The sequence below is a fragment of the Rhamphochromis longiceps genome, linkage group LG16 (genome assembly GCF_057381845.1).
Source record: "Rhamphochromis longiceps isolate RC_006_pf linkage group LG16, R_longiceps_female_GT1.1, whole genome shotgun sequence".
NCBI classification, from domain to species: domain Eukaryota; kingdom Metazoa; phylum Chordata; class Actinopteri; order Cichliformes; family Cichlidae; genus Rhamphochromis; species Rhamphochromis longiceps.
In genome coordinates this window covers 15,889,127-15,912,093 of record NC_140572.1, presented here as the reverse complement: position 1 = coordinate 15,912,093, position 22,967 = coordinate 15,889,127, and the positions used below count along the sequence as shown (strand labels likewise).

At 42.7% G+C, this 22,967-nt stretch overlaps 2 protein-coding genes across 12 annotated transcripts in view; one reads left to right on the top strand and one right to left on the bottom strand.

The window, feature by feature from the left end:
* Positions 1-88: 88 nt before the first annotated feature.
* On the bottom strand, positions 89-12,226 carry med14 (mediator complex subunit 14). 3 transcript variants are annotated; one of them, XM_085384793.1, is made up of 29 exons: positions 11,791-12,226; positions 11,289-11,315; positions 11,071-11,176; positions 10,797-10,970; positions 10,558-10,687; positions 10,330-10,458; positions 10,100-10,207; positions 9,133-9,265; positions 8,882-9,032; positions 8,659-8,770; positions 8,240-8,365; positions 8,019-8,097; positions 7,626-7,785; positions 7,304-7,498; positions 7,001-7,135; positions 6,817-6,893; positions 6,541-6,701; positions 6,154-6,300; positions 5,811-6,055; positions 4,403-4,672; positions 3,742-3,991; positions 3,153-3,275; positions 2,748-2,924; positions 2,372-2,610; positions 1,778-1,957; positions 1,496-1,603; positions 1,252-1,377; positions 934-1,123; positions 89-805 (listed from the first exon to the last, which is right to left on the bottom strand). In XM_085384793.1, the coding sequence occupies exons 1-29, from the start codon at positions 11,964-11,966 to the stop codon at positions 732-734; spliced, it is 4,308 nt and encodes a 1,435-aa protein (XP_085240919.1). In that variant the 5' UTR covers positions 11,967-12,226; the 3' UTR covers positions 89-731. The 3 variants fall into 3 exon arrangements, with proteins under 3 accessions (XP_085240919.1, XP_085240917.1, XP_085240918.1); XM_085384791.1 differs by lacking the exon at positions 3,153-3,275; XM_085384792.1 differs by lacking the exon at positions 3,153-3,275 and having other exon boundaries at positions 6,553-6,701.
* Positions 12,227-18,228: 6,002 nt separating this feature from the next.
* usp9 (ubiquitin specific peptidase 9) overlaps positions 18,229-22,967 on the top strand; it is a 36,162-nt gene continuing 31,423 nt past the window's right edge. For 6 of the 9 annotated variants that reach the window (XM_085385562.1, XM_085385561.1, XM_085385559.1 and 3 more), the window contains exons 1-2: positions 18,277-18,728; positions 22,413-22,681. In XM_085385562.1, coding sequence (XP_085241688.1) covers positions 22,580-22,681 — 102 coding nt within the window. In that variant the 5' untranslated portion in view covers positions 18,277-18,728; positions 22,413-22,579. The other 3 variants (XM_085385554.1, XM_085385555.1, XM_085385556.1) reach the window with 3 other exon arrangements.

Genomic DNA, 22,967 nt, shown 5'->3' with positions numbered 1-22,967 from the left:
TACCCGATTCTTTTCCATTTCTGGTGCAAAATCCTCAAACCACAAACCAACTCAGAATTTGGTTAAATAAAATACCAAAAGTCAGAAAAGATGTCTCAAATCCTTTAATCAGGACTCCAAATGGTTCTTAATAAAATACAACTGGCTTATAAAGTTTATCACAGTTTTTACAGTATCCAAAGTGTACGTCTGAAATTAGATTGCAGAGGAATGACAAGGTAAAGGCAAGAAGCCAGTTAAATAGTGTGCTAAGGAAAATATCTCCTGATACTACAACAATATCAGTTTTTACCCAAAAAAAAAAAAAAAAAGCAAGTCAGCGGTCTAGCAAAAAGAAAAATCTCTCACCTCATTCTTTTAAACACTTAAATATACATATTTCTGTAAAAAAAAAAAAAACTCAATACATAAGTTTTGTTTACAAGTGCACCTGGAGGAAGAACAAACGAACATTTATATCCATTTGCATCCAATGTCGTCCTTGTTTTAAGGTCTACCTGAATGGCAAATCTTAAAGACCGTCTCCAAGACTGTCAAAATTGAATCCCCTTTGAAATCATCCATCACATCAAAGTCCAGTGGCTGTATCAAAGGGGACGCAAGCTGGATTTTGACCTCTCGGGACCACAGCTTTTACACTCATGCGTCGAGTAAGCTTAAGGGTGAGGCTCGTCTTCTGTCTTTAAAGGGACTTGGGTTGAATTTCCGCTCTGGGTTTGACGTCATCGTTTCTACTGACGGGTGCCAGGGGGAAGGGTGAGGCTGGCCATCAGGTCGTGAACAGATGCAAATATGGTGCACTCGCCTGGGAGGAAAAGAATACAGTCAGTGTTAGCAAAGCTGTTTTACATCTAATTAGAATATTCAGTTGGAAAAGGTTTAGGTACAGTAAATTATTCAGTGCTCGTCAGCTGAGGGAGGCCAGAGTCTCACCCTGTCTGGCAGGATGCAGCTCATTGAACCTCTTGAGGATATTAGAGACCAAGAGTGCTGCGGCTCCAGAGGAGCTGTGCTGTCTGGGGATGTCAGCCTGCTGAGTGAGGCCTGTGGCCATGTCGTACACAATGGGTACGATAATGCTCACTGGTTCCTGGGGTACCGGGATGCGCTGGGTCAGCTGCAGCTGTGGGACAAAACAGACCAAATACAAAGGGTGAGGTGGCTTCAACATATTCATGTTTTTTTTTCTCTTTTCCATCAAATGAAAATGAAGTACATGTTTCAAAAAGGTAAAGCACTGCAGTGACTTACAAAGAAAAGCATTTTAGATTTGAGCACCACGGCAATGGTTCCAGGAGGAGCGATGGGTGGAGCGCTGGGGGGGATGGTGAGGCAGAACTGGACATTCCACTTCAGCTGTGCAGCCTGGTCAGGGAACTGCAGGAGAAGAAAAGGCTTATTCATGCATTACCTTTCAAACGCAAAGACTATTAAGTGGGGGTTAAAGGGGCGGTCCAAATGTGCAACAACACTCCATATAAAAGAAGTTCCTCACCAATTCAAGCTTCATGATGCGCACACAATCTCTAAGGATATTAGTGGGTGCACCCAGCAGCTTAGTGAAGGCATTCAGAGTGTTGTACTTAAAGGGAGGACCAGCAACCTAGAAGGGAGGACAGCAGTAGATGGATTAATGATTAATGCTGGTGTCTGTTACTAGTCATATATCATATAATATTCAAACTATGTTTTAATGGATACAAAATAGCAAGGGATTGTTTACCCATTTTTATGATCAGTTCAGGAAAAATCAATAAATAAAAACATGAAGACTTACACGGGTCTCGAAGAATCTCTCCAGCACCTGAAGTTCTTCCTGGGACCAGGGACCTGTGTTTTCTGGAGTGACTTTGAGCTGCAGCGTCTGGTAGTTATTTGGGTTGAGAGCCACACGGCACTTGAGCACTTCAGTTTTAAACATGATCACCCCCGGCTCGTTAGAGTTCACGATAGTTAACTGGAGGAGAGGAAAGATGACACAGTGATTACTGCACTGGGGAGGGGAAAAAACCCCCAAACAAAAACAAAAAAGCCAATCGGGCAGTTGGTGAATTTGCATATACAGACTTCTTATAGCCAACATGACTGAATTCATATTTCAGTTTAGTCTTTTACGTGTCATCCTATATTTAAGGATGTTTAATCTATTACAATCCTTAGGTATACCAAAACACTTTACAGAAAATGTTAATTTAACATAAAGACTCATGTTAATCTATAAAATGAAAATGATCCAATTACAACTGAGAAAACTCATGTTGGCTAACATGGCCTTGCTGCGTGCTTCCATAACTCAGTGCACAGTGCAGAAAGGATATCATTTAGGAAATGAAAGACAACAGACTGATTTTTGGCTCTGCTTGTCACTCACATTGGCTTCCTGCTGGATGATCCTCTGTAGGTGCCGTCTCATAATAACTGAACCCAAAAAGCGCTCCAGAGGTGAGCAGAGGTAGCTTCCTGCCAGGCCGGGCACATGGCAGGGAGTGGGGGAAGGGAGCAGAAGCACATGCAAGGCATTGTGGGTGAGGATAGTAGGAATGGAGGCAGCCCAGGGGCGCTGAGGTAGCTTGCGGGGTGGAGGCATACTGGTAGGCATGACTTGTGAACCTAAATCAAAGACAGAGACACATGTTACAAAAAAAAATAAAATAAAAATAAAAATAATATATATATTTAAACTCTATTTTTACAAAGTGTTTGTCTTTAAATACAAGGATACAAAGACAATGTGAGGCAGTACTTACTGGACCCAGCACGTGGAGAATTCGGGTCAGGAATGGGTGAATTCAACGAAGGGTTGCCAGGGGACATGCCGTGGATCCTTGCCCCAGGAGAAGGCCCTGAGACCTGGGGTGAACCTGGCCACTGGTTCCTATTGGTGGGAGACACCATGGCATATGGAGAGCTGGGGTCTAAAACACCTAGGTTAAAGGAGAGTCAGTCATCACCATCACATTAACACTTCTCATACAACAATAAACATAATCAGATGAATGAAAAATAAACCACTGTGTGCCCGTGCTGTGTAGACCATTTGTCATATGTCTGTTAATGTCTGCAGCCTAGAAAAGATATTCAGTCCAGCCCGCTCCAGCCCATGCCCAGCAGAACAAAATTACTACCAGGCCAGTATTTATCCTGCTGCTTACCGTGGGGACTGGCAAAGCTGGTCTGGCCCATGGCTATGCCCAAAGAAGACGGGGACGGGGTTGGCCCGAAAGGAGAAGGTGCCCTTAGAGCTCCACTAGGGGAGCCAGAGGCATGGATGTTCCCTGAACACATCCGCACAACACACACACGCACACACATCAAAGGGCTCATCAGACTAAAGATGACAAGTACTCTTTACACACACTCACTCCATGTGCACACAAGCTAAAGCTGGGCGGAAGGGCTGTAGACTCTGGCTGGCGGGCTGAGATGGAGGGGAATGGAAGGAGCATGACTAAACGCATGCTTTGTTCCCTTTTGGCTGCGAGGTGTGCATGTTGCAAGAGAAACAACTGATCGCATGGTTTCACAAAATTAAAATGGGCACACATGGTTGTGCAATCGCATTCTTTTTGCATAATTTGCTATTGCAACAAATGCATAAGTCAGCGGGGGTGGCTGATGACACAATGTGTGGTGAGAAAACAATGCTGTATGGCAGCTTAACAAGCTTATATGACACAAACACTTTACTGCAACATTCACACAGGCACAATTAAGCAATCAGTGTACGATAGGTCCAAATACCTGGTGATGGGGTGGGCATCATGGATGGTGAGGGAGTAACGTTAGCATAATAATTGGGTGGCGGTGAAGTTAGGGGAGGATATACCCCTCCCGGACCACCTCTCATAGTCTGTGGTTGTGGTTGAGGCTGCAACTGGTTCATAAGACTGTCCATAACATCTACACCCACAGGTGAAGGCGGGTTGTCATCTTCATTGACCGATCGCCTGCGAGCATCCTGATTGCTGTCTACAAACATGTTTAGGAATGTCTAGAAAGAAGAGAGAGAATAAATTAAGAAGTAAGTACCTGTACACTGAATTGGATCCATTTTAATGTCTCAATCTATTTTAAAGTCATTCAACATCTGGGAAACTGGCTTATTTGTGTGCTTGGCAAGAGTCAGACAAAAACAGTGATAATTTAGCGTATCCCTGCAGCAGAGCTGGGCTGGGCATCCTTTTCTCTAGTCTTTACAGTAAGGAAAGCTAATATGGTCCAGGAAGTGGTTTAATATTTAGCACCCAATATTTAGTGTCCTTTCAAGAGGTCACAATGCTTGTAATGACAGCTTCAAGTGTAATGACTTTTTGTGTGGAAGTTCAACTAATAATTTAAGCTTAAAGGACTTCTGCTGCATATTGTCTGTTACATTATTACTGTGCCAGTGTGTCTGGCATACCTTTAATCCTGGAGCAGGATGAAAGCCCTCTACAATCTTAGTGTTGTCAAAGAGACTGTAGGCTCCATCTCGGATAGCAACCACTCCGCGGCTTCGGCAGTAGATGTCGATGCAGTACATGTTTCGGAACGCCAGTCGGATGTGTGTGGGTGACTGGGGCAGGATGGAGAAGCACTGGTAGGCAGTGTTGGTGCGCTGGGTGAGGCCCAACATGGGCACCGTAGGTAGCTTGTTGATTGCATTCAGAGGAGCCTGTGTGTCTGAAAGGACCTGGAGAGAAAGAAAATGTAAAAATTAAAAACATTTTTTCATTTAAACAAAAAGCAAATACATTAATTTCAGGTAATTATTCATCCGCTGCCACTCGCAAAATTCAGTTCCTCACACGTAAAATCAGGACGCAAAGCAAGTATTACACTCACGAGAGTGTCTACTTGGCTTGTGCTGCAGGTTTCACTTTCACCAGCAGCTCTGCTCTCAAACCTGAATTCTCCTCGTCAATGACTCTCACCTGACAGTTTGAGGGGCGTCGCTCAAAGAAGGAAGGGAAGTAATGTGAGTGGTCACTTTCAAAGTAAGTGTTCTCTGATTGGCAGGTTGAGTTTTAACTGCTAAATTCAGTTACACCATGTCAGCAACGTGGGCACTGTTTTATACAGTATAGGATTACAATTTGGAAAAAAAAGTTTGGAGAATCAACGGCTGATTTATTTAAAGGTGTATCAGCCAAAGTACTGAGAACTGGCAGTGGATTACTTTAATGCTGAAGAAATCTTAAAATAATAAATAAATTAGAGGATCCTAATAGGCACGTTTTGAAGCAGCCCCATCCAGTCACAGTGCATGCAGTTACCTCGCTGAAGACTGGGCAACTTTTTTTGGTAGGTAAATATGCCTTTGTTTTGGCTGTTATTCTAAAATCCTAGATACTGATCCACCCTTACTCTCCGGATCCTCAGTTTCTGTTCTATTTTTTTAATTAAGTATAATAAAGTGTGAGATATTGTACTACAGCCTAATGGTTCAGGAGTGCGGAGGCTTATCGCACAGATCTTTAACTTGAATACAATTCCATAAGCAAAGCAGTGTCACAGTGGGCAGTGTGGGTTTGGATTTTAATCGGGTACGACTGATAGAAGAAATAAATATGGTTCAGTCTGATGTATTTCTCCTCCACCTGGACTAAACGCACAGCTTTTGAAGGTCTGGGTAAAGCACTGCAACTCAACGGCACCACAGTGCTGCATGTAATACGACACTGCTGCATTCACTAAGCCACACCCAATGTTTGAAGCAATCCAATCACATCCTTTTGATTTTATTTAATTTCAAATCGTCCCTTAATCCAGCTCCAAAAAGTGCATGTGTTCATTCCGTGGTTACATTTTGTAACTGGGTCACAGTGTACCTGTAGCAGCTGCATCACTTGTGGGTTTTTGTTGAACATCTCTTGAAGCTGATGGAGGATGATATTATGGCAGTTGGAGCAGCCAGAGTTAGGCCCCACAGTTCCCAGGGCGAGGTGGAAACGCTGAGTGCTGGAGTTCCACTGGATGGTGACAGAGCTGCCCTTGGTGGTGCCGTAGCACAGCACCAGCTTACGGTAGTTATACAGCCGCACCTCTGAGAAGGTACTCAAATGAGATGGCATCTCTAGAGGGGGGGAATCATAATGTGCAGCTACGTTAAACAGGTGTACATGTGACAATACAAATCTGGGATTTACTTTTCGGAAAAAAACATGCACTCACCTGGCAGTGCACGAGAGAAGGTGAGGACACACTGGTAGAGCTGACTAATGGCATTCCAGTCGTTAAGGAACATCTCAACCACTTTCCGCCCGCCCACTGGCTCCGACAGAGGGTTCTCATAGGTCAGATACACGTGTCGCGTGGAGGCTAATACAGCAAAAAACATGGGGTTGTTTAGAAGCTGGTATATGAAGAAAATACAGATTCCTTGCTCTCAAACACTAAACGCATTTTATTCTTTTTTGCTCCAGTTTAGAGCCTTTTATGGAGTTACAGCTGCTGTCTTTGCCATCTAATTTGGACACAACATCCATAAAAACACTAATACTACAGTTGTTTCAAGACTAAATCAAAGTATATAAATAAGACTTTGTAAATGCTGTGCACCTTGCTCCTTACTATGGGTGCTGTTAAGAGGACAGTTAGCCAGCACCAGTTCAGCCACCCAGGTTCTGTTGTTCCTGCCCTGCAGGCGGAAGGTGCAGTCCAGTAGGGAACGCTCTAAAGCTCTCCTGGTCTCCTCTCCTACACCTTTACAGGGAGGAATCCTGTAAAAGAAAGCCCAATAAACCGTGGAGTCACTGTGGAGTTTTCACTTTTCCTACAGTTTATAACACTTTAATTAAAATAAATTGTGTCAATATGTGTCTCTATTATAATTACTTTATTAGACGTATTGCATGACTGCTGCCATCTCCTTCCACTTGGACGCCCTGATTTGGAATCTCCATGTTGGACATCTAAAAGGCAGAGAAAGGGATCCAGCATCAACCAGAAAACACTAAACTGGGCTTGTCTAATCACCACATGTGGGAATGATTCAAAGTATCCAAGCACTCTGAAGTACCTCTGCTCTAAGGCCAATAAAAGGCATGTTGATATCACACATTGCAACTAGGTGAGCCAGCTCTTTGTTGAAGGCACACATTTCTCCAGACCGTTTAGGCTTTTTTGGCTCTGGCTCCCCTTGGTCTCCAACAATCTACAGAATAACAGAAACAAAAAAAAATAAATAAATAGCCCACACTGAAAGGACATAATTGCAGTTTTAAGTGTCCAACTGACCACAAATGTTTTTCCCTAGCAATGCCATGCCACACATAAGAAAATGAGTGTGTGAGTGGGTGATGAAAGCAGTCTGTGCAGCTACCTTTCTCTTAGTCCCAGGCTGAGCCCCTCTCCCTGTTGTCGAGTCCTGCACAAGGTGCTCTAGATTGGGTTTGAAATGCTGCAGAAGCTGCGCGCACATCGGTCCATCATCTCCTTCCAGCTGAGACACTGACAGGAAAGAGTACTTGTACTGCAACGCTGTGGGAGTGCTAGGCACTTCAAGCATCTCCACTATCTAAAAACAAAACAAAAAAAATAGATGTGAGGAAAAGATTCAGAGTTGGAAGGAGGATATAAAAATCTAAGTAACAGAGTTGTTCGAGCTCAACGTTTGTCGGTAATGTACTGGCTGAAAAACTCACTATGTAGTACTGCGGTAGCCGCGTGAGCTTGATGAAGAGCCTGTGTTTTGACAGGCTGCCGATGGGGTGAGAAGCTGAGTTGGAGAGGTGAAGGACATCGGTGCACACAGTGGGAAGGTGTTTCACAGACTGCCGGCAGCGCTGCTCTCCCAACCAGAACCTGGCCAGAAAGAAAGAAAGTGTCAGTCTTCATGAGAGCCCACCAGCTGAGCCAAGTGTTGCTACTGACTGCAATTAGTCAACTCTGACAAGCTACAGTCAGCCGTCAGACTCCATCTCCTACTACTGACTCCTTTGTGCATTTGCATCTTTAATGTGTGCTAACAACACTTTGTTCTGTTAGCTGTAAAGATATACTGCTCTGACTTGTATCTCTGTTTGATGTGGACTTACTTCAGTTGCTGAAGCCATGAGATGATGCGCTTCATATCATCGTTGATGGTCTTTTCAATGTCATCCAATATGGACTGATCTATAGAGAGAGAGAGAAAGCACACCTAGGGTTTTATCTTCAACAAAGGGTTGAAGGTGTAGGCTCATTCTAATAATGTGATCCACATTACCATTAAATAAATACATGTTCCTATTGTAATACAACACAAACACAAGCTTACCTAACCCATACAGCATTGGCTGGAACATGCCCGAGTGCAGGTCTACGAAAATGTGTAGACACTCTGAGCGGCCGCAGGGCTCAAGTATTGGAATAACAAGTGTAGGTAAAGCAGTCTCGATGAATGCTGAAATAAACAAACAAACATTTAAGTGTACGTCTTTTCACTGCGAATGACTCAAAGGACTGGTTGCAGATACTAGTTGACAGAAGGAGAATGAAGTATGTGTGAACGACAACATCTCTAAGTTTTTTTTAACTCATGACCACAAACACTCATCAGTCTTATCTGCAGCCTGCTGATTAAGTCTGGCTGCAGTTGATAGAAGGAAACAGAAGTTTGAAAGGCTTTGCTAAATAAACACGTTTGAAGGGATTAAAAATAAATAAATAAATAAAAAATGAGGAGTGGATGCATACAGTTGTCGCTGGGATTGCTGGTCTTTAGAATTGCCTTCAGTTCCTGCAGCTTCTGATGTGACCGGGCATGCACACTGTCAATCAAAAGCTTCTCCACTGACAGGTGATCAATCTAAAATGTAAAAAAAAAAAAAAAAAAGTAGAGAGGGGGAAAAGTTATACTAAACTGGAAGGTAATTGTACTGTAAAACAGTGAAAATCCTGATATTTGTGTGAATTTCACCTTCATTGCTCTGTCCATTAATTTGGAGTCACAGACAGGGAGAGGGGGCTCATGAGAAATTTGTAATGGCTTCGATCCATCTGACTCATCGATCCTGATAGTGACCTTATGTACTGATGCTGTACCCGTTTTCCTACCCAAAACCTGCTGACTGGAGAAACAGTAAAAAAAAAAAAAAAAGTCAGCTTGAGCCTCTCTCTGTGTGACTGTTCATGTGTTCACGCATGTGAGGGCCGCTTATAAGCTCTTACTTCCAAACAGAGAGTGTGAGGTATTTCGCTGGCACGTATCTCTCCTCCTGCACCAGGTCTCCCCAGCGCTCTCTGATCAGCATCAGAGTCTGAGAGTGGAGCACTTCTAGCTGTAGCGACAAACAGAAGGAGTCTGGCAACAATGAGGTTAAAGAAAACACACCGTGGGAAAATACCGGGCCAGGTGGGTAGAGGTAGAGTGATGTACCCATCTTCCCATTAAAATTCAAAACACACAGTCCAGTAGTAAAAGAGGTATCTGTGCCTCATACAGACTGCTCTTTGACATGCTGGGGGGAAAAGGCGGAGCAGAGATGTACTGATTAGCATTGTGATAAGCACAGTTGTGCTCAGCTCGCATGCTTGATTAAGGACTCTGATTAAAGTGAATACTGCTCACTAACAGTTTTTTTTTTACCTCTCTCTGCATTTAAGCTACACTTAACCAAAGACTTACAACTGTCTGACACATGGGAACAAATCGGCACTATTACAAGATATCATCTACACATATGCTCGCTCAAGTGATTTTCAGGTTGACAACATAATACTTGTATTTTGCAGAAAACTGAACAAAGAAAAGGACTATTTTCTTCACTGTGACTTTAACAAGCCCACATCTCTCAGGGAGGTTAAAATACTGAAGCACCTGACCTGGATGGGTGACCTCGCTATAGTCAGAACAGTGCTGCTCTTTCCTTGTCATTAACAAAAGGCTGTTTTAGTGAAGGGGGGACTACACAGGATTCACTCCTGCAGCTGTGTTTCTCATTGGAATTCTACACTCATCTGCTTGACCGGTCAATACTCTATATGCTCCGACACACACTCCCGCCCTACTGCAGCAGTTGAGAGCAGACTGGGATAAAAGCCAAGTGGATGCAGGCAGGACATACACACGCAAACACATTTTCTGTATGTGTAAATGTGCATGTGTGTGGTTAAATACAAAGGAAAAAAAGGATACGCAAGCAGTTGTACATGTCTTGAAGAGGCTTTTCATCAGCACAAAGACGTGCCTGGACCAACTCGTGGATGAAGTTCACCTGCAAACTGTGGACCAAGGCTCGGCCATCTGTTACAATAGAGCGGGAAGGGGGATGTGACAGAAAGACAAACCAGTTGAGTCCATTAGCACTCGAGTACATTATCAATCAGTTTGTGTTGGAGTGAGTGAGTGCCCCCCTGTCCCTTTACCTCCAGTTTCTTTGTCCTCCACCAGAATATCTAACTTCAGCAGCCTCCAGGGAATATCAGGGTCATCCCCCATCACGGTCAAGGTGGCCTCGAACTCTCCTTCCACACGAAACTTTACGCGCCCATTAGCTACATAAACACACACACAAGATCTTTTCAGCACAGATGAAAATAATCTGATTAAGACATGAGAATGGTGCCAGTTAAAACACCACACAAACTGCTTACCGACTGTGAGATTTGCTAGCTGAGGTGGCAAGTCTGTGGTGACAAGGCGGTGTCGTAGAATCTGATTAAGCTGGTTCAGAGTGGTCTGCTTCTCTGCCTTGGTGATGGGGTCTGGAGGAATGATCTTATCCTAAGCAAATAGACACAGAAACAGTTGAGCTCACATACCAAAAAGCTTCAAGAGAACAAGTTTTAGCTACATCCATCATTTCATGCAGGGAAAGAAGTCCAAGACTTACTCTTATGCAGGTGGGCAGACGCGGGTACGACCCAGTGGTGAGCACATCGATGGCAAAGGGGATGGCAAAGCTGGGCAAACGAGCATGCACCAGGGCCTCTCTGGCCAGTGATGCCAGTCTATCAGCTGTGTCTACAAACAAGATGGTCTGCTGGTCCAGGAAGCTGGAGATCATCTGTTACCATGGAGAGTTCAGCATAACTTAATGTAGTGCTCTGATGACCAGAATGAATGTTAATAATAATTGTACTAACTAATCCACACACACAACATACCGCACACTTCTCCACTTTTCCTGCATTGCTCGCCCACTTCACCAGCGCCAGGAGACGGACGAACAGCTGCCTAGTCCGGCTGGCGAACTGAACGATTTCGATTTTCCTAAGGTGGGAACAGCAGTCTTTTGTTATGGGTTTTAAAATATGACACAGTAACTAAATGTGTGAGTGGATAAAGGAGAATGAATGAATGAAATGTGAGAAAACAAACATACCTCTCCATGTCTGTTTTTCTGGGCAGCCTGGAAGAGCAACAAAAGATCTTTAAGCATCATTTATTAAGCTCTTGAACTCAAGACCTATGTCCTGTCAAATGATCAAATTATGTATCCTTGCTCTTTACAATGAAAACATTATTCATAATAGTATTTCGGTCAAAGGGTACTAATATATTAACTCTATGGGAGCAATCAGATATTCATCTCCAAACATAATCACCGATCCTGGCTCTATATTCCTATAGTCATGTATTGTTTACATGTACGCCCTTAACATATCAGCAGTTACCTGTGCTGCTGTGCTAATCGTCTTTACTGTTAAAGCTTTTTGCTCCTTTGAATATAAATATAAAACTGTTGGTCCCAGTTTGATGAGCCTGTTAGGCTTTCTTTTAGCATCTGGAAGACGAACATCCTCACAGTTTACTCAAGTTAGAAGGTTAGCCCGCCAGGTCAACATCACTTAGCTCTGAGGCCTGCAGCAGTAAATGCTACTCACAGTTCCGCCAGTGTGGTGATTTCCTGGTAGGTCCTTTGGAGAAGAAACTCAATAAGCATGCTGAGTCGGACCCCCGGTGTACCCGGGGCACCGAGCGCTGGTGCCTGTGGACCCGAAACAATCATACCTCCGACGTGAACGAGCGGCCCGTCTGAGCCGATCTGCACCGGAGCCATTTTACAATGACGAGACAGACTCGTTAGCTACGCCGAAGCCAGAGCTGCTACACCAAACTGCTGTAGCAGCTAACTGCTTCAGAAAAGAAGCTTTTCTGTCCGTCAAAATGTCCTTTCCCAGATGAGGTTCTCCGCACGGACTCGTTTTTCTTGTCCAGAAGAAAACTCAACAAATAGACAAAATTTGGTAACTCATTATAGAGAACAGTTAGTGCCGCTCGGCCGCCATCTTTTCTGTCGGGTCTGATCGCCTAGAAGGCGGTCGGACAGAAAACCCCGACAAGACCTTAGAGGAACGACAAACAGGGACACCGCACAGTCTATGCGTTTGTTTCCAGAGCAAAAGCACGAGTTTGACATCTGCTACAATACTGTGAAAACTGTGCACAATGTTTCGTGTTAACAGGCTCAACTTGAAAGCAATTCTTTGTCTCAAATTATTATAATTAATAATAATAATAAAAAAATATTAATGACAAAGAAACGCATTCTGAACAAGTCTCCCTTTTCTGTTTCCGACAAATTCTACTAAAACAACGCTGTTTAATACTACTCATTTAACCTATTAAACTCGTAATATCTGATTGATAAATAGAGTCTTCCTAATATCTATTACATGAACTTGATCTGTCAATAGCTTATTTATAGCGGTAATGCCAAAATTATTCTGCTCAATTCTCCTTGTTTACACCCCTCAGAAATATAAATATATTTACATAACCTAAATAATCTCATATTTATAAATGTATTTATATATTCTACGTTATGAACATTTCACAGTCTTTAAATGTTTTAGGTAATGTGCAATATTCTCCTGTTTAACTCTAAATGTTTACATATCCAGATGTTTATATAATCACCATTTTTCCTGTACATTTCATAGTCTGCAGATGTGCTAATGTGCAATGTCCTCATTTACAATCTTATTGTTTACATCCTTTAAACGCAAAAGCACTTTTATACATATGTACGCATATGCAGTATAGGTGTATCTGTTATCTCCATGTTGTTGTTGTTCCTACATCATCATATAAAATGTTGGTCCAGGATCAACGTTACAACTGACCAATCGTGTTGTTGTGATGTCATAGCTTTGAAATGTGGTGGGAAAATTAAAAAAAAAAAAAAAGAAAGAAGCTTTGTTTACGTAAAACTATCTTCTGAAACAAAATGTACAAAATTTAAAGCGTTATATTTATCAATGTATGCAATTTAACAAATATATTATCAATTTGCTGTTAGCCAAATTTAGGTTAATCCTGTAGCTTTTCTAGTTTTTAATAGCATTAGCTTACTTCTTGGCTAATGCTAACCGAATGGCCAGACAAACAACAATGCTGTGATGAAGTAGGAACAACATCAGGGGATGTCTGATCATATAATTGTATATGGATAATATACATGTATATGTTATACTTATAAACATTTTATAAATGTCAGTATATTTATCTGTTCTTCTATTTTGTGCACCATCTAATTGAGTATAACTGTTATTTATACTCTCTCACATGCATACAGCCCCTATATAAATTAATGGTCACCAAAATTTGTATCCACAATGACGTTTTCTTTAACTCATCACTAAATACAGAATAAAGAATCTGAAGAAGTTGGATCGCATATTTAATATACTCTGTTCTACTTTGCAATTTAGTCTGTTTGTTTATAACAAACAGGTAGCACTGTATGAGCACTCTGCATCAAAGTTTGAGGTGCATATGCATGTAGCTATTGAACCTTATATGCCTTATATGGGGTGGCTGTAGCTCAGGTCAGCAGAGCAGGTCAGCCACTAATCAGAAGGTCGGTGGTTCGATCCCAGGCTGCATCCTGGCTGCATGCCAAATATCCTTGGGCAAGATACTAACCCCATGTTTGCCTACTGGTGGTGGTCAGAGGGCCCGGTGGCACCTGTGTCCGGCAGCCTCGCCTCTGTCAGTGCGCCCCAGGGCAGCTGTGGCTACAATGTAGCTTGCTATCGCCAGTGTGTGAATGTGTGTGTGAATGGGTGGATGACTGAATGTAGTGTAAAGCGCTTTGGGGTCCTATGGACTAGAAAAGCGCTATACAAATGCAGGCCATTTACCTTATCCCTTGCATTAAGCCACACACAGACAATTTACATATAAAGCACACAAATGTTATCAGGTGAGTCTTCAAGACGCCTTGTCTGTGAAAGCCAGCTTAAACAGCAGTGAAGCAGTCACGTTGGAGGTGGGGTAATTTAAGCTGTTTCGTGCTTTGATTTCTGTGTTTTCTCTCAACATCTTCTTTTTTTTTTTTTTTTGGCCTGTCCCGTTTGGCTCTTTTGCCATCAGAATTGTTGTCTAAAGGCAAAGAAAGATGCCCAACGGATTTACTTTACCAAACTGACCATCCCAGCCTTGCCGTAATGGTCCATTTGATTCACCTTTTATTGTTTATTTTATTTTCACTTACTGAATACGGGACAGACTTGACTGGGGGAAAGAAGGGGAGAAAGAAAGAGGGAAAGAGAAACAGCTGAGAAGAGGGACGGGGGAGAAGGGCAAAAGACAAAAACCAACAGAACGGGCAGAGAAAAAAAAATGCATATATCAATCACCTGGATCACCTGCTGAGAAAGAAAAAAGAAAACAAGCAGAAGAGAACAAGAGTAATAGAATAAACAACATCACAATGATATATGGGAATATGACAGTAAATACTAAATGTTAAACATTATTGTGCAGCACATAAGATCAACAGAACACAGTGTGCTTTGAGGTAGGAGCCAAAAAGGGTGTAGTTTGTGGGTGTGATCACCCGTGTGTACACCTGTGAGCATGGACGCGCTTGTTTTTTGTTTTTTTAAAAGGTTCCTTCATGTAATAATCTGCTAGAGGGTGTGGGGGGGGCCACAGCCCCGTCCTCCAGGGCGTGAAGCAGGTGTGGAGGACATCAAAACTCCAGACATCCAGAGGCCCCCAGAACACAAGAGACCAAGGAAGATCAACAGAGGGGCAGCTGCGCCACTGTCCCGGAAAGAGCTGAGGAGAGTCCCAGATGAGGGCTCACTCAGCAGCCGCGGAGCAGAAGCCAGGGGGAGTTGCAGTGACGCGCCCGTGAGCTCCGCCGGCAGCCAGCTGCGCCTGAGTGACCGAGCCCCAGGCCGAGAGGCCGGGGGCACCCCACCTCCGAAGTGGCCCGAGCGAGCCCCAGGCTCCAGGCCCCGATAAGCGGCCGCCAAGGAGTGAGCCGGTGTGTACCTGGACGCCCATCCCCGGACACAAAGAACCACCAACGCACCGATGTCTGAGGGGGTCCGCCACTGGCAGGGGAAGTGGTGGTAGGGGGAGATAGGCCTCCAAACCTTGGAGGGCCTGAGATGTCCCCAGAGAGGTGGCGCCTGACACCCAACCTGACATATAGACACAGACATACAGGCACACACAGATACAAACATCCATTCCCACCCTCATGCTCTCATATGCACTTACTCCACACTCAACCAACGTGGAGACAGACATAAAGAGACGTTGTACACACGATCACACTCCCCAAGCGTACTCTACAAACCGGGTCTAGGTGCCCCCGCCCCTGGAGGGGGGAACTGCACCCAGACCCAGGTGGTGTATCCCTTTTCCCTGCGGTGGGGGGAGGCAGACCGCCCCGACTCCGCAGCAGCAGGAAGGCTCCACACTCGAGACCGCAGTCGGACGGCCAACTCCTCCTCCTAGTCCTAGCCCCCCTGCTCCAGCAGGTCGCAGAGAACGGGGGTGAGAGAAGACTCCGAACCTCCCTCCACCCGCTCATTGTAATGTTGATGCATGTGTGTTCTAAGGTGCATTTAAAACCCAGGAGGGCTTGGAGCTACCTGCCAGAGAGCAGCATCTTCCTGTAGTTGTCAACACATCTTTCATCACTTGGCCTGTACAGCATGATAAAAAATTACCCCCTTTTTTTTCAGTTAGTGCTTACAGCTACACAGTCAAGCTGCCATGGCAACTGGGCCCTGCTGAACTGCTTTTACCCCTCACTGCTGCTTACAGCTATATTGATAATTTTATAAGCTGTCTCTGTAATTTACTGTTACCTCTCCCCACCTACTTGCATCTACATCTCTCTTACCAGGACCTCTTTTGCATGCAGCACCAGTGTGGTCAGAATGCTGCATTAGTGCACACTGACAAAACAGAAAGAAGTGTGCTGTTGATCAAACTGGAAACAAACCTGTGAGATTTGTTTGCTGTTTTAGTTAAGGTTAAGATGTTAACAAGGTTGACCCTCACCATGGAAAAATACCATGCGGTGCTTGTTTGGAGTATATCTTGCTATCCCATTATTGGCACTCGAATGCAACAGTAAAACTGTGACGAATGTGGTGCTTATATTGATAAATTAATTTGTTTATTCAAATTACTATCCTGCATATTCGAGGCTAACATTTAAAATTATAAGTTCAAGGAAGAAACCTTTCTACTGCCTGCAAATGTTGCTATTATGATTTTACATTGTAATATAGCTATAATATAACTTTTACTTATGTGAGGGATCTGAATTTTTCTTCTAAATTTGTAATTTTCCATCTCTCATGCTATTTAACGTGACATCATGTGTACTGGGGTGGAGGTAATCAGAGAATTCATCGGCTGGTCTGCTGCCTTGACCTTTGAAAGACTGGCCAGATAATTAAACAGCCATATTGTTATTAGACCAAGGGTTTAAAGATGACATTTCAACAAATGTAATCCCTGTTTTGCTCACAATGCGGGCTGTTAACTTATACACAATCAAGCTTCATTCTTCAGTGGAGCTTTCACAAGAAATCTTGTCTTGTGCTAATGTGTTGTTCACGTACACATTTACGATGCAGGGCACTGTAAAGGTGTATGAAAAAACCTGTTCAGTGTTTTCCAACTCAATTTTCAGTCCTGTATTAATTTCTGATAGATTTTTTGTTTAAATTTCCTTCAGACTCCTTTTCACTGGTTCTTGGTCCCTACCATTGCCATAACATTTAAAAGATCCTGGAACCAGGCCTGAATATACTTTAATATATGAAGTATGCATTTGCAAAAATGTTTCTTGATTTGAATTCTCTTCAGTCACAGTGTACTGTGTATAAGTCTTGAGCCACTCCACATATTGTCCTTCCAAAGAGCCTTGTCATTTTTAAAGTGGTCTTAAGCAATAGTTCCCCAGGCATTCTGAAAGCCTTTCAATGTTTGTAGTTCTAAAACTTGCCATATCTAAGCTTGCTATGCAGTGCGTCCTTCAAAAAATCTGGGGGAAATGGACAAGTGGAGTACAAAAGAAGAAGTGGCAGGCCTAAAAATATCTAAGAAAAAGATCCAGCAAAGATCTGACACAGGGCGTGAGAGATGCATCTGACCTTTCAGTTGATCTGTCTACTGTTTATTGGAGCCTCATGAGAAATGATCTCAGTTTATGTGTGGCTATCAAGAAGCCATTCTTCATGAATGGAAACAGGAAGAAAAATTACACTACAACTAGAAATCAGTGGCAGTGGGTTGTATGCAGCGATGAATCCAAATGTGAAACTTTTGCTTGAACTCATCACCAGTATGTACAGAAGAGGTCAGGAGAGACTGAGTGTCTACAGCCAACTGTAAAACAGGGTGGAGGCTCTGTCATGGTTTGGAGACTGCATTTTAGCCAGTGTGCTTAAAGAGCTTGTTGCAATTGATGGGATAATGAAGAAAAGTACTATTAGATTTTGATCCGCCATGCAATATCTAATTGGCTTAATTTTATTAGCATGACAGTGATCCCAAACACACTCCCAATGCAGTAAAAGCATACCTACATAGACAAAGGAACAACAGAACACTATCAGACCTCAACAGTATTGAAGCAGTGTGGGATCATCTTGACAGAGAACAGAAGAAAAGGCAGTTAGCATCTAAAAAAAGAGCTTTGAATGTCCTTCAAGATGCCTGAAGAACTATTCCCGAAGTAGTTTTTGGGACTAGGTCTCCAGAAAAGACAGAAATGACATGAAAGCTTGCCTTAGACAGTTCAGACTGTGTCGAAGAATAAAAGTGATCACACCAAATATCGACTTTCAAGCTTGTTAGAACTGAACAAACTGAAAAATCTAAAGAAATGAGGGGTGGTTCAAGACTTTTGCACAGTACTGTACCTTCTTTGGTAAGTGCTCAAGTTTGAATTTGCTCGCATTCTGTTATTCATTGTCATTACTTTTTAATTGATGACCACCCCAAGCGATAGGAGGCGATATAGTCAAGTGCATCGTACCGCTCGGCTTTTTTCCGCCTGGTTTTGTTCAAACTATGGATCGGATATCAATGCCGGAGCTGGAGTGAGTTATCAGAATCGAGAAGGGGTTTTATTCGCTTTCCATTCAGCGGGTGTTGTGTTAGCTGAGCTGTGCTCGGTTGTGGTGCAAACTAGCTTACAGACATCGCTGACTGTTGGAGTTCACACAGTCGTCTAGTCTGTTTTAGTGAGCTGCATTTGTGTCCGACTGCGCTTCCGCCATGTTGAACTGAATCAAGTTGTGACTGACTGCTGGGACCGAAGTGACAAGCCCCAGAAATCGGACTAGATAGAGTTAGGGGGGCTGTTACCGCGCCGGTGACGCAGGAAAAACACCCAGAAGCAGAGGAAAAAAACGTAGGAATTAGATCATTCTAGTAACAGGTTTGTGTCCTGTGAAACTGTCACTGATATAGGCCACGTTTATGTAATACACGACGACACCATCGTTCAAGGCTGGACGTAGCCCGTGAATAGAGGGGAAGTCATATCAAATTCCTGGTGAGTTGTTAGCCAACTAGCTCGCTGTGCTGGCTGGTGATTGTTAGCTGGCTACTGCTAGTACTAGCGTCAGCTGTTGGTGTATGAAAGGTAACATTATAGCATTTTGGGTTGTTGGTGTTATTCACTTGCTGATGGAGTTTTCTCTGTTAGCTACTGCTTACTGAATCTTTGACAATGTCAATGCGATTAAATTGCAATTCATAGTCCTGACAGTACGTGCAGGCTGCCTAGCTCATCCCGCTAGATTCACTGAAGTCAAGCTAGCGCTAGCTACCTGCGATTGGTCCTGTTTAAAGACTGAGAAGGAACATTTCCTTTAAACGTCTAATGTTTACATGTTGGCGAATTTAAATTTCATCCACCCAGAGTTGTTAATTGTTTTATTACAGCGGCTTTATCAAAACTACATTGCAGCTAACCTGTTCTATAACCCGGGCCTCTGATATGTTATTTTCAGTTTGTTTTAGCTAAGTTAGAACTTAGCGTTAGGCGATACGGGTCAGAACAGTGAGTTAAATTTCAGGAAATAGACGCCTCCACTGTCACTGACATTTTATGCGTTATCCCAGAAAGCTAAAATGGCCACGAAGTGGCATTGAGTTGAATAGGAAAATTATAATTTTATGGGTTGAACACTAATTACTTGTCGAGTCATCTCAGCAAGCCGCTTGTCAAAACAGAAAGGTTAGCTACGGTGAATACATTTACTTAAACAGAAGCTAACGGCTGGCTAACATTAACTGTTTAGATTACTTCTTATTAGCTCGACTAATGTACTTTGCAAATGGCGTTATGGTAACACAGATGGTCGACAGTAGTGAGGAGAAACGCGATATTCTCTCAGTATTGGTTTTAGCTATTTAACCAAATTATCTACGTATTTAGGCTCATCGGCTATGCAGCAGAGGTTTGCAGGACAACTATAACGTCAGGCCTGAGCGAATGATGAGGCCTGTGTTTCTCAGCGCAGTGGGCTTTGGACGACCAGGCCTTCACTGCTGTGCTGTCTGGGCGGATCGCCTTGCAGGCTAACCATCGTTAGTTGCCGCAGCTAGCTAGCAGCCAGGGTTATTAACTAACTAGACCACCAGCTGTTAGTAGTAGTTGACGGCGCTAGTTTGCGACGACAGTTACGTAATGTCACCGTTTACTTCATCTGCATCTGGGCTGTGTGTCATTTTGAAGATATTCCATCTTAGAGCATATGACATTACATGACCGATTTACCCGTTAATAATGTCGCTAAATAACACTATTATTTCAAAGCCGGGCGCTCCAAAAGGCCCCAGTTGCACCTAGCATAGAGAGCTAGCGTTAGTTATGGCTGTTGTTAAATTTGTATATCACTTTGTTGACTGTGGTTAAAAAACAAACAAAACATGATAGTATGTTTTTTTTTTTTCTTCGTGCGTCATGAAAGTAACCCACCGTCCCTGTTTTGGCAGATAGTTAGTTAATAATGGCTGGCTTTACAGATAGCACACTTGGCTAAATGCTGTGACATTTAGTTCTCTGCAAGCTAAAGATACTCCTAACGTTTTGCCTTTATTAATAACTGTTATGGACTGCATGTTATGCTACCTGCTGCACCATCAAAATGTTGGTGGTGCAGCAGGTAGCATGTAAAGTGGAATTTGCGCTAGTTTCACCTCTGTTAAACCAATAAATATTAAATCAGCTATTTTTCCACACCCATGTTAACTTTCTTTCAGATAGTTGGTATGATACAAGGGAGCAGAACAGCTGCAGTTTATGTGTATCTCGTTTTGCTTGTTTGTTTTTTGTATAATGTACAACCAGCACTCTGTTTCAATTATGTTCTTAGTTCTAGTCTTATATTGAGCTGCTAAATGATGTTTCTAAGTTGAGCTGCGGTTTGAGTATTTGCTTTGTTAGATTTTATACCACGCCAGCTGCTTTCAGCTGGTAAAATGGTGTAGAGAATATGTTGATATTCCCTCTTTATTACAAGGGCATTGCAGAAGGGACTAAGGTTCTGGGTTCAGACCTTGTCAGTAAATCTCTCATATATGCTCCTTCTTGATTTGTGTGGGGAAAGAAATTAAATGGAAAACATGTTCACTCTGAATAAGAATATATCCTAAGTGCTCATTTTAATAACTGAAAACCTAGAAGGTTTGCTCCAGCAACATAACATTTTATTTTGGTAATTTGAATTTTCACTTATTTTTTGACTATTGTAATGGGAAGACTTTCTAGTGGTGGTTTTAGGCAATGTGATAAATACAAAATATTTAAATTAACAATTGAAATTGGTTTTCTTTCTGTATTCTTTTGAATATGAAAAAGTGATGAGCTTTAGACTATTTGATGTAATGAAAGTGATCTAAAGGTCTGATGGTTTAGAACTGAAATCCAGGGAGAAGGTTAAATGACATTTATTTTCAGAAATATGTGGTTATCGGTGACCCCACACACAGTGCCAGTGCTAAACTGGTGTCTAAAATTGCTTACTGATGAGCATATCTGACCTTAAAGGGAATATATGGTCCATTTATTTTGTGGTTCTCATTAAATTCATTGCTGTGATGTGTTCAGTCTATGGTACTGAACAAAATAACTCAAATTGGTCAGGGAATTTGATTTAAAATGTGAATGAAAATTGTATTACCCAAGCTCTATTTGTTAGACATCCTTGACAGTTTACAGGAAAACTTCCTGGCTTAACTTTGACCTGCTCTTCTCATCACAGTTGCACATGGACACATAGTTTTGCAGTGCAGTGAGAGAATTTTACTGACATAACAGGTTTTCCGTTCAAGTAAAGCAACGTGATTAAATAATCAGGCCAGACTGCCTTACTGTCTAATCATGAGCTGCTTGGGGTTCTTGTCCCATTGAACTGTACCATTTAGCAGTATCACCAAGGTCGTTAAATCTCAGAAATTACTTTGGCAGGCACACTTGTATTGTAATCTAAAAAATGATTGCTGAAGAGTAAGAAACAGAATAAATGTGAACTAAGGTATTGTGAGCTAATACATGACAGTGCTCAAAAGGCGTTTCATGATGGTGTAAAAGCTATAATTTTCAGTCTTAAATGGGAGTATAGTTTAAAACAAGGGATCAATTAGCTGATAACTAATGCAGTAGCACTAAATCTGTTTTTTCCTATACAGTCCATTGTTAACCCGTTCCTTCATATACAATCGGATGTTTATGTCGGCATTTGAGATTATTATTTTTCTTGTTGTGGGATTCAGGCAGACAGCATCTTCTGGGTTAAATATTAGAATTAAAATGAAAACTGGCTTTTGGATGATGACTTATGGTTTGCCTCATATTGGCTAATCCCAGGGACATATATCAAAGTGTTACAATAGTAGTTTATTGTTCTTTATCTTTCTTTTCTTATTAAGTTAGTAAGGGGTAGTGTTATTACTTTAAGGCTTGATGGGCTGAGACTGAACTCTCCAGTTTTGTCCTTTTTGGCAAATCATCTTCCTTTCTGAATAAAAGAGAAAAGAACATGTAGGCAGTCACTGAAAAACTGAGTGATACAAGCTGAACTGAGCTGACAGGCACAGCTCAGTTCAGTTTATTTTATTTTAGATTTAAACATGTATTTTAGATATTACAAAGTCTCCTAACCCATTCAGCTTTTACATGTTAAGCAGTCAGCTGATAATTCTGACCTTTGCCCCCTCTTCTCTGCTCCAGGTTATGCAATGGTCTCAGCAGCACACCCAGATCTCCAGGTGCTTGTGTCCCTCTCTCGTGTGTTCCGGCTCTCTTCCCTCTGCTCTACAGCTGAGGTGGCTGTGATTTCCCTCCTGGCCAGCGCTCCCTAAGAGGCCAAGATTGCCAAGATCTGCCCCGTGGCGAGCATGACGGCCACCACGCGTGGCTCTCCGGTGGGGGGCAATGACAGTCAGGGCCAGGGCCAGGCTCCTGATGCTCAGAGCCAACCCCCACTGCCACAAAACCAGGTCAGCATCATCTTTCTAACACTCGTTTTAGATGGGTGAAATGAAGAAAAGAAAAAAACCCAAAAACGGTTATAGGAATGAAAAAAGATATTTGTTTTTGTTTTGTTTTGCTTTTTTCAGTCAACACAGCACAGTTTTTTTTCTTTTTCTTTTGCTGATATTGCTCGTACCTAACCACACACAGATGCCCAGGGAGATGAAGAGAGAGGGGAGGTGGGGGCGGAAAAGGAGGGAGAAAGGGAGAGAAGGCGAAGCATCAATGAACAGAGCCTCCTGAGTGATGGAT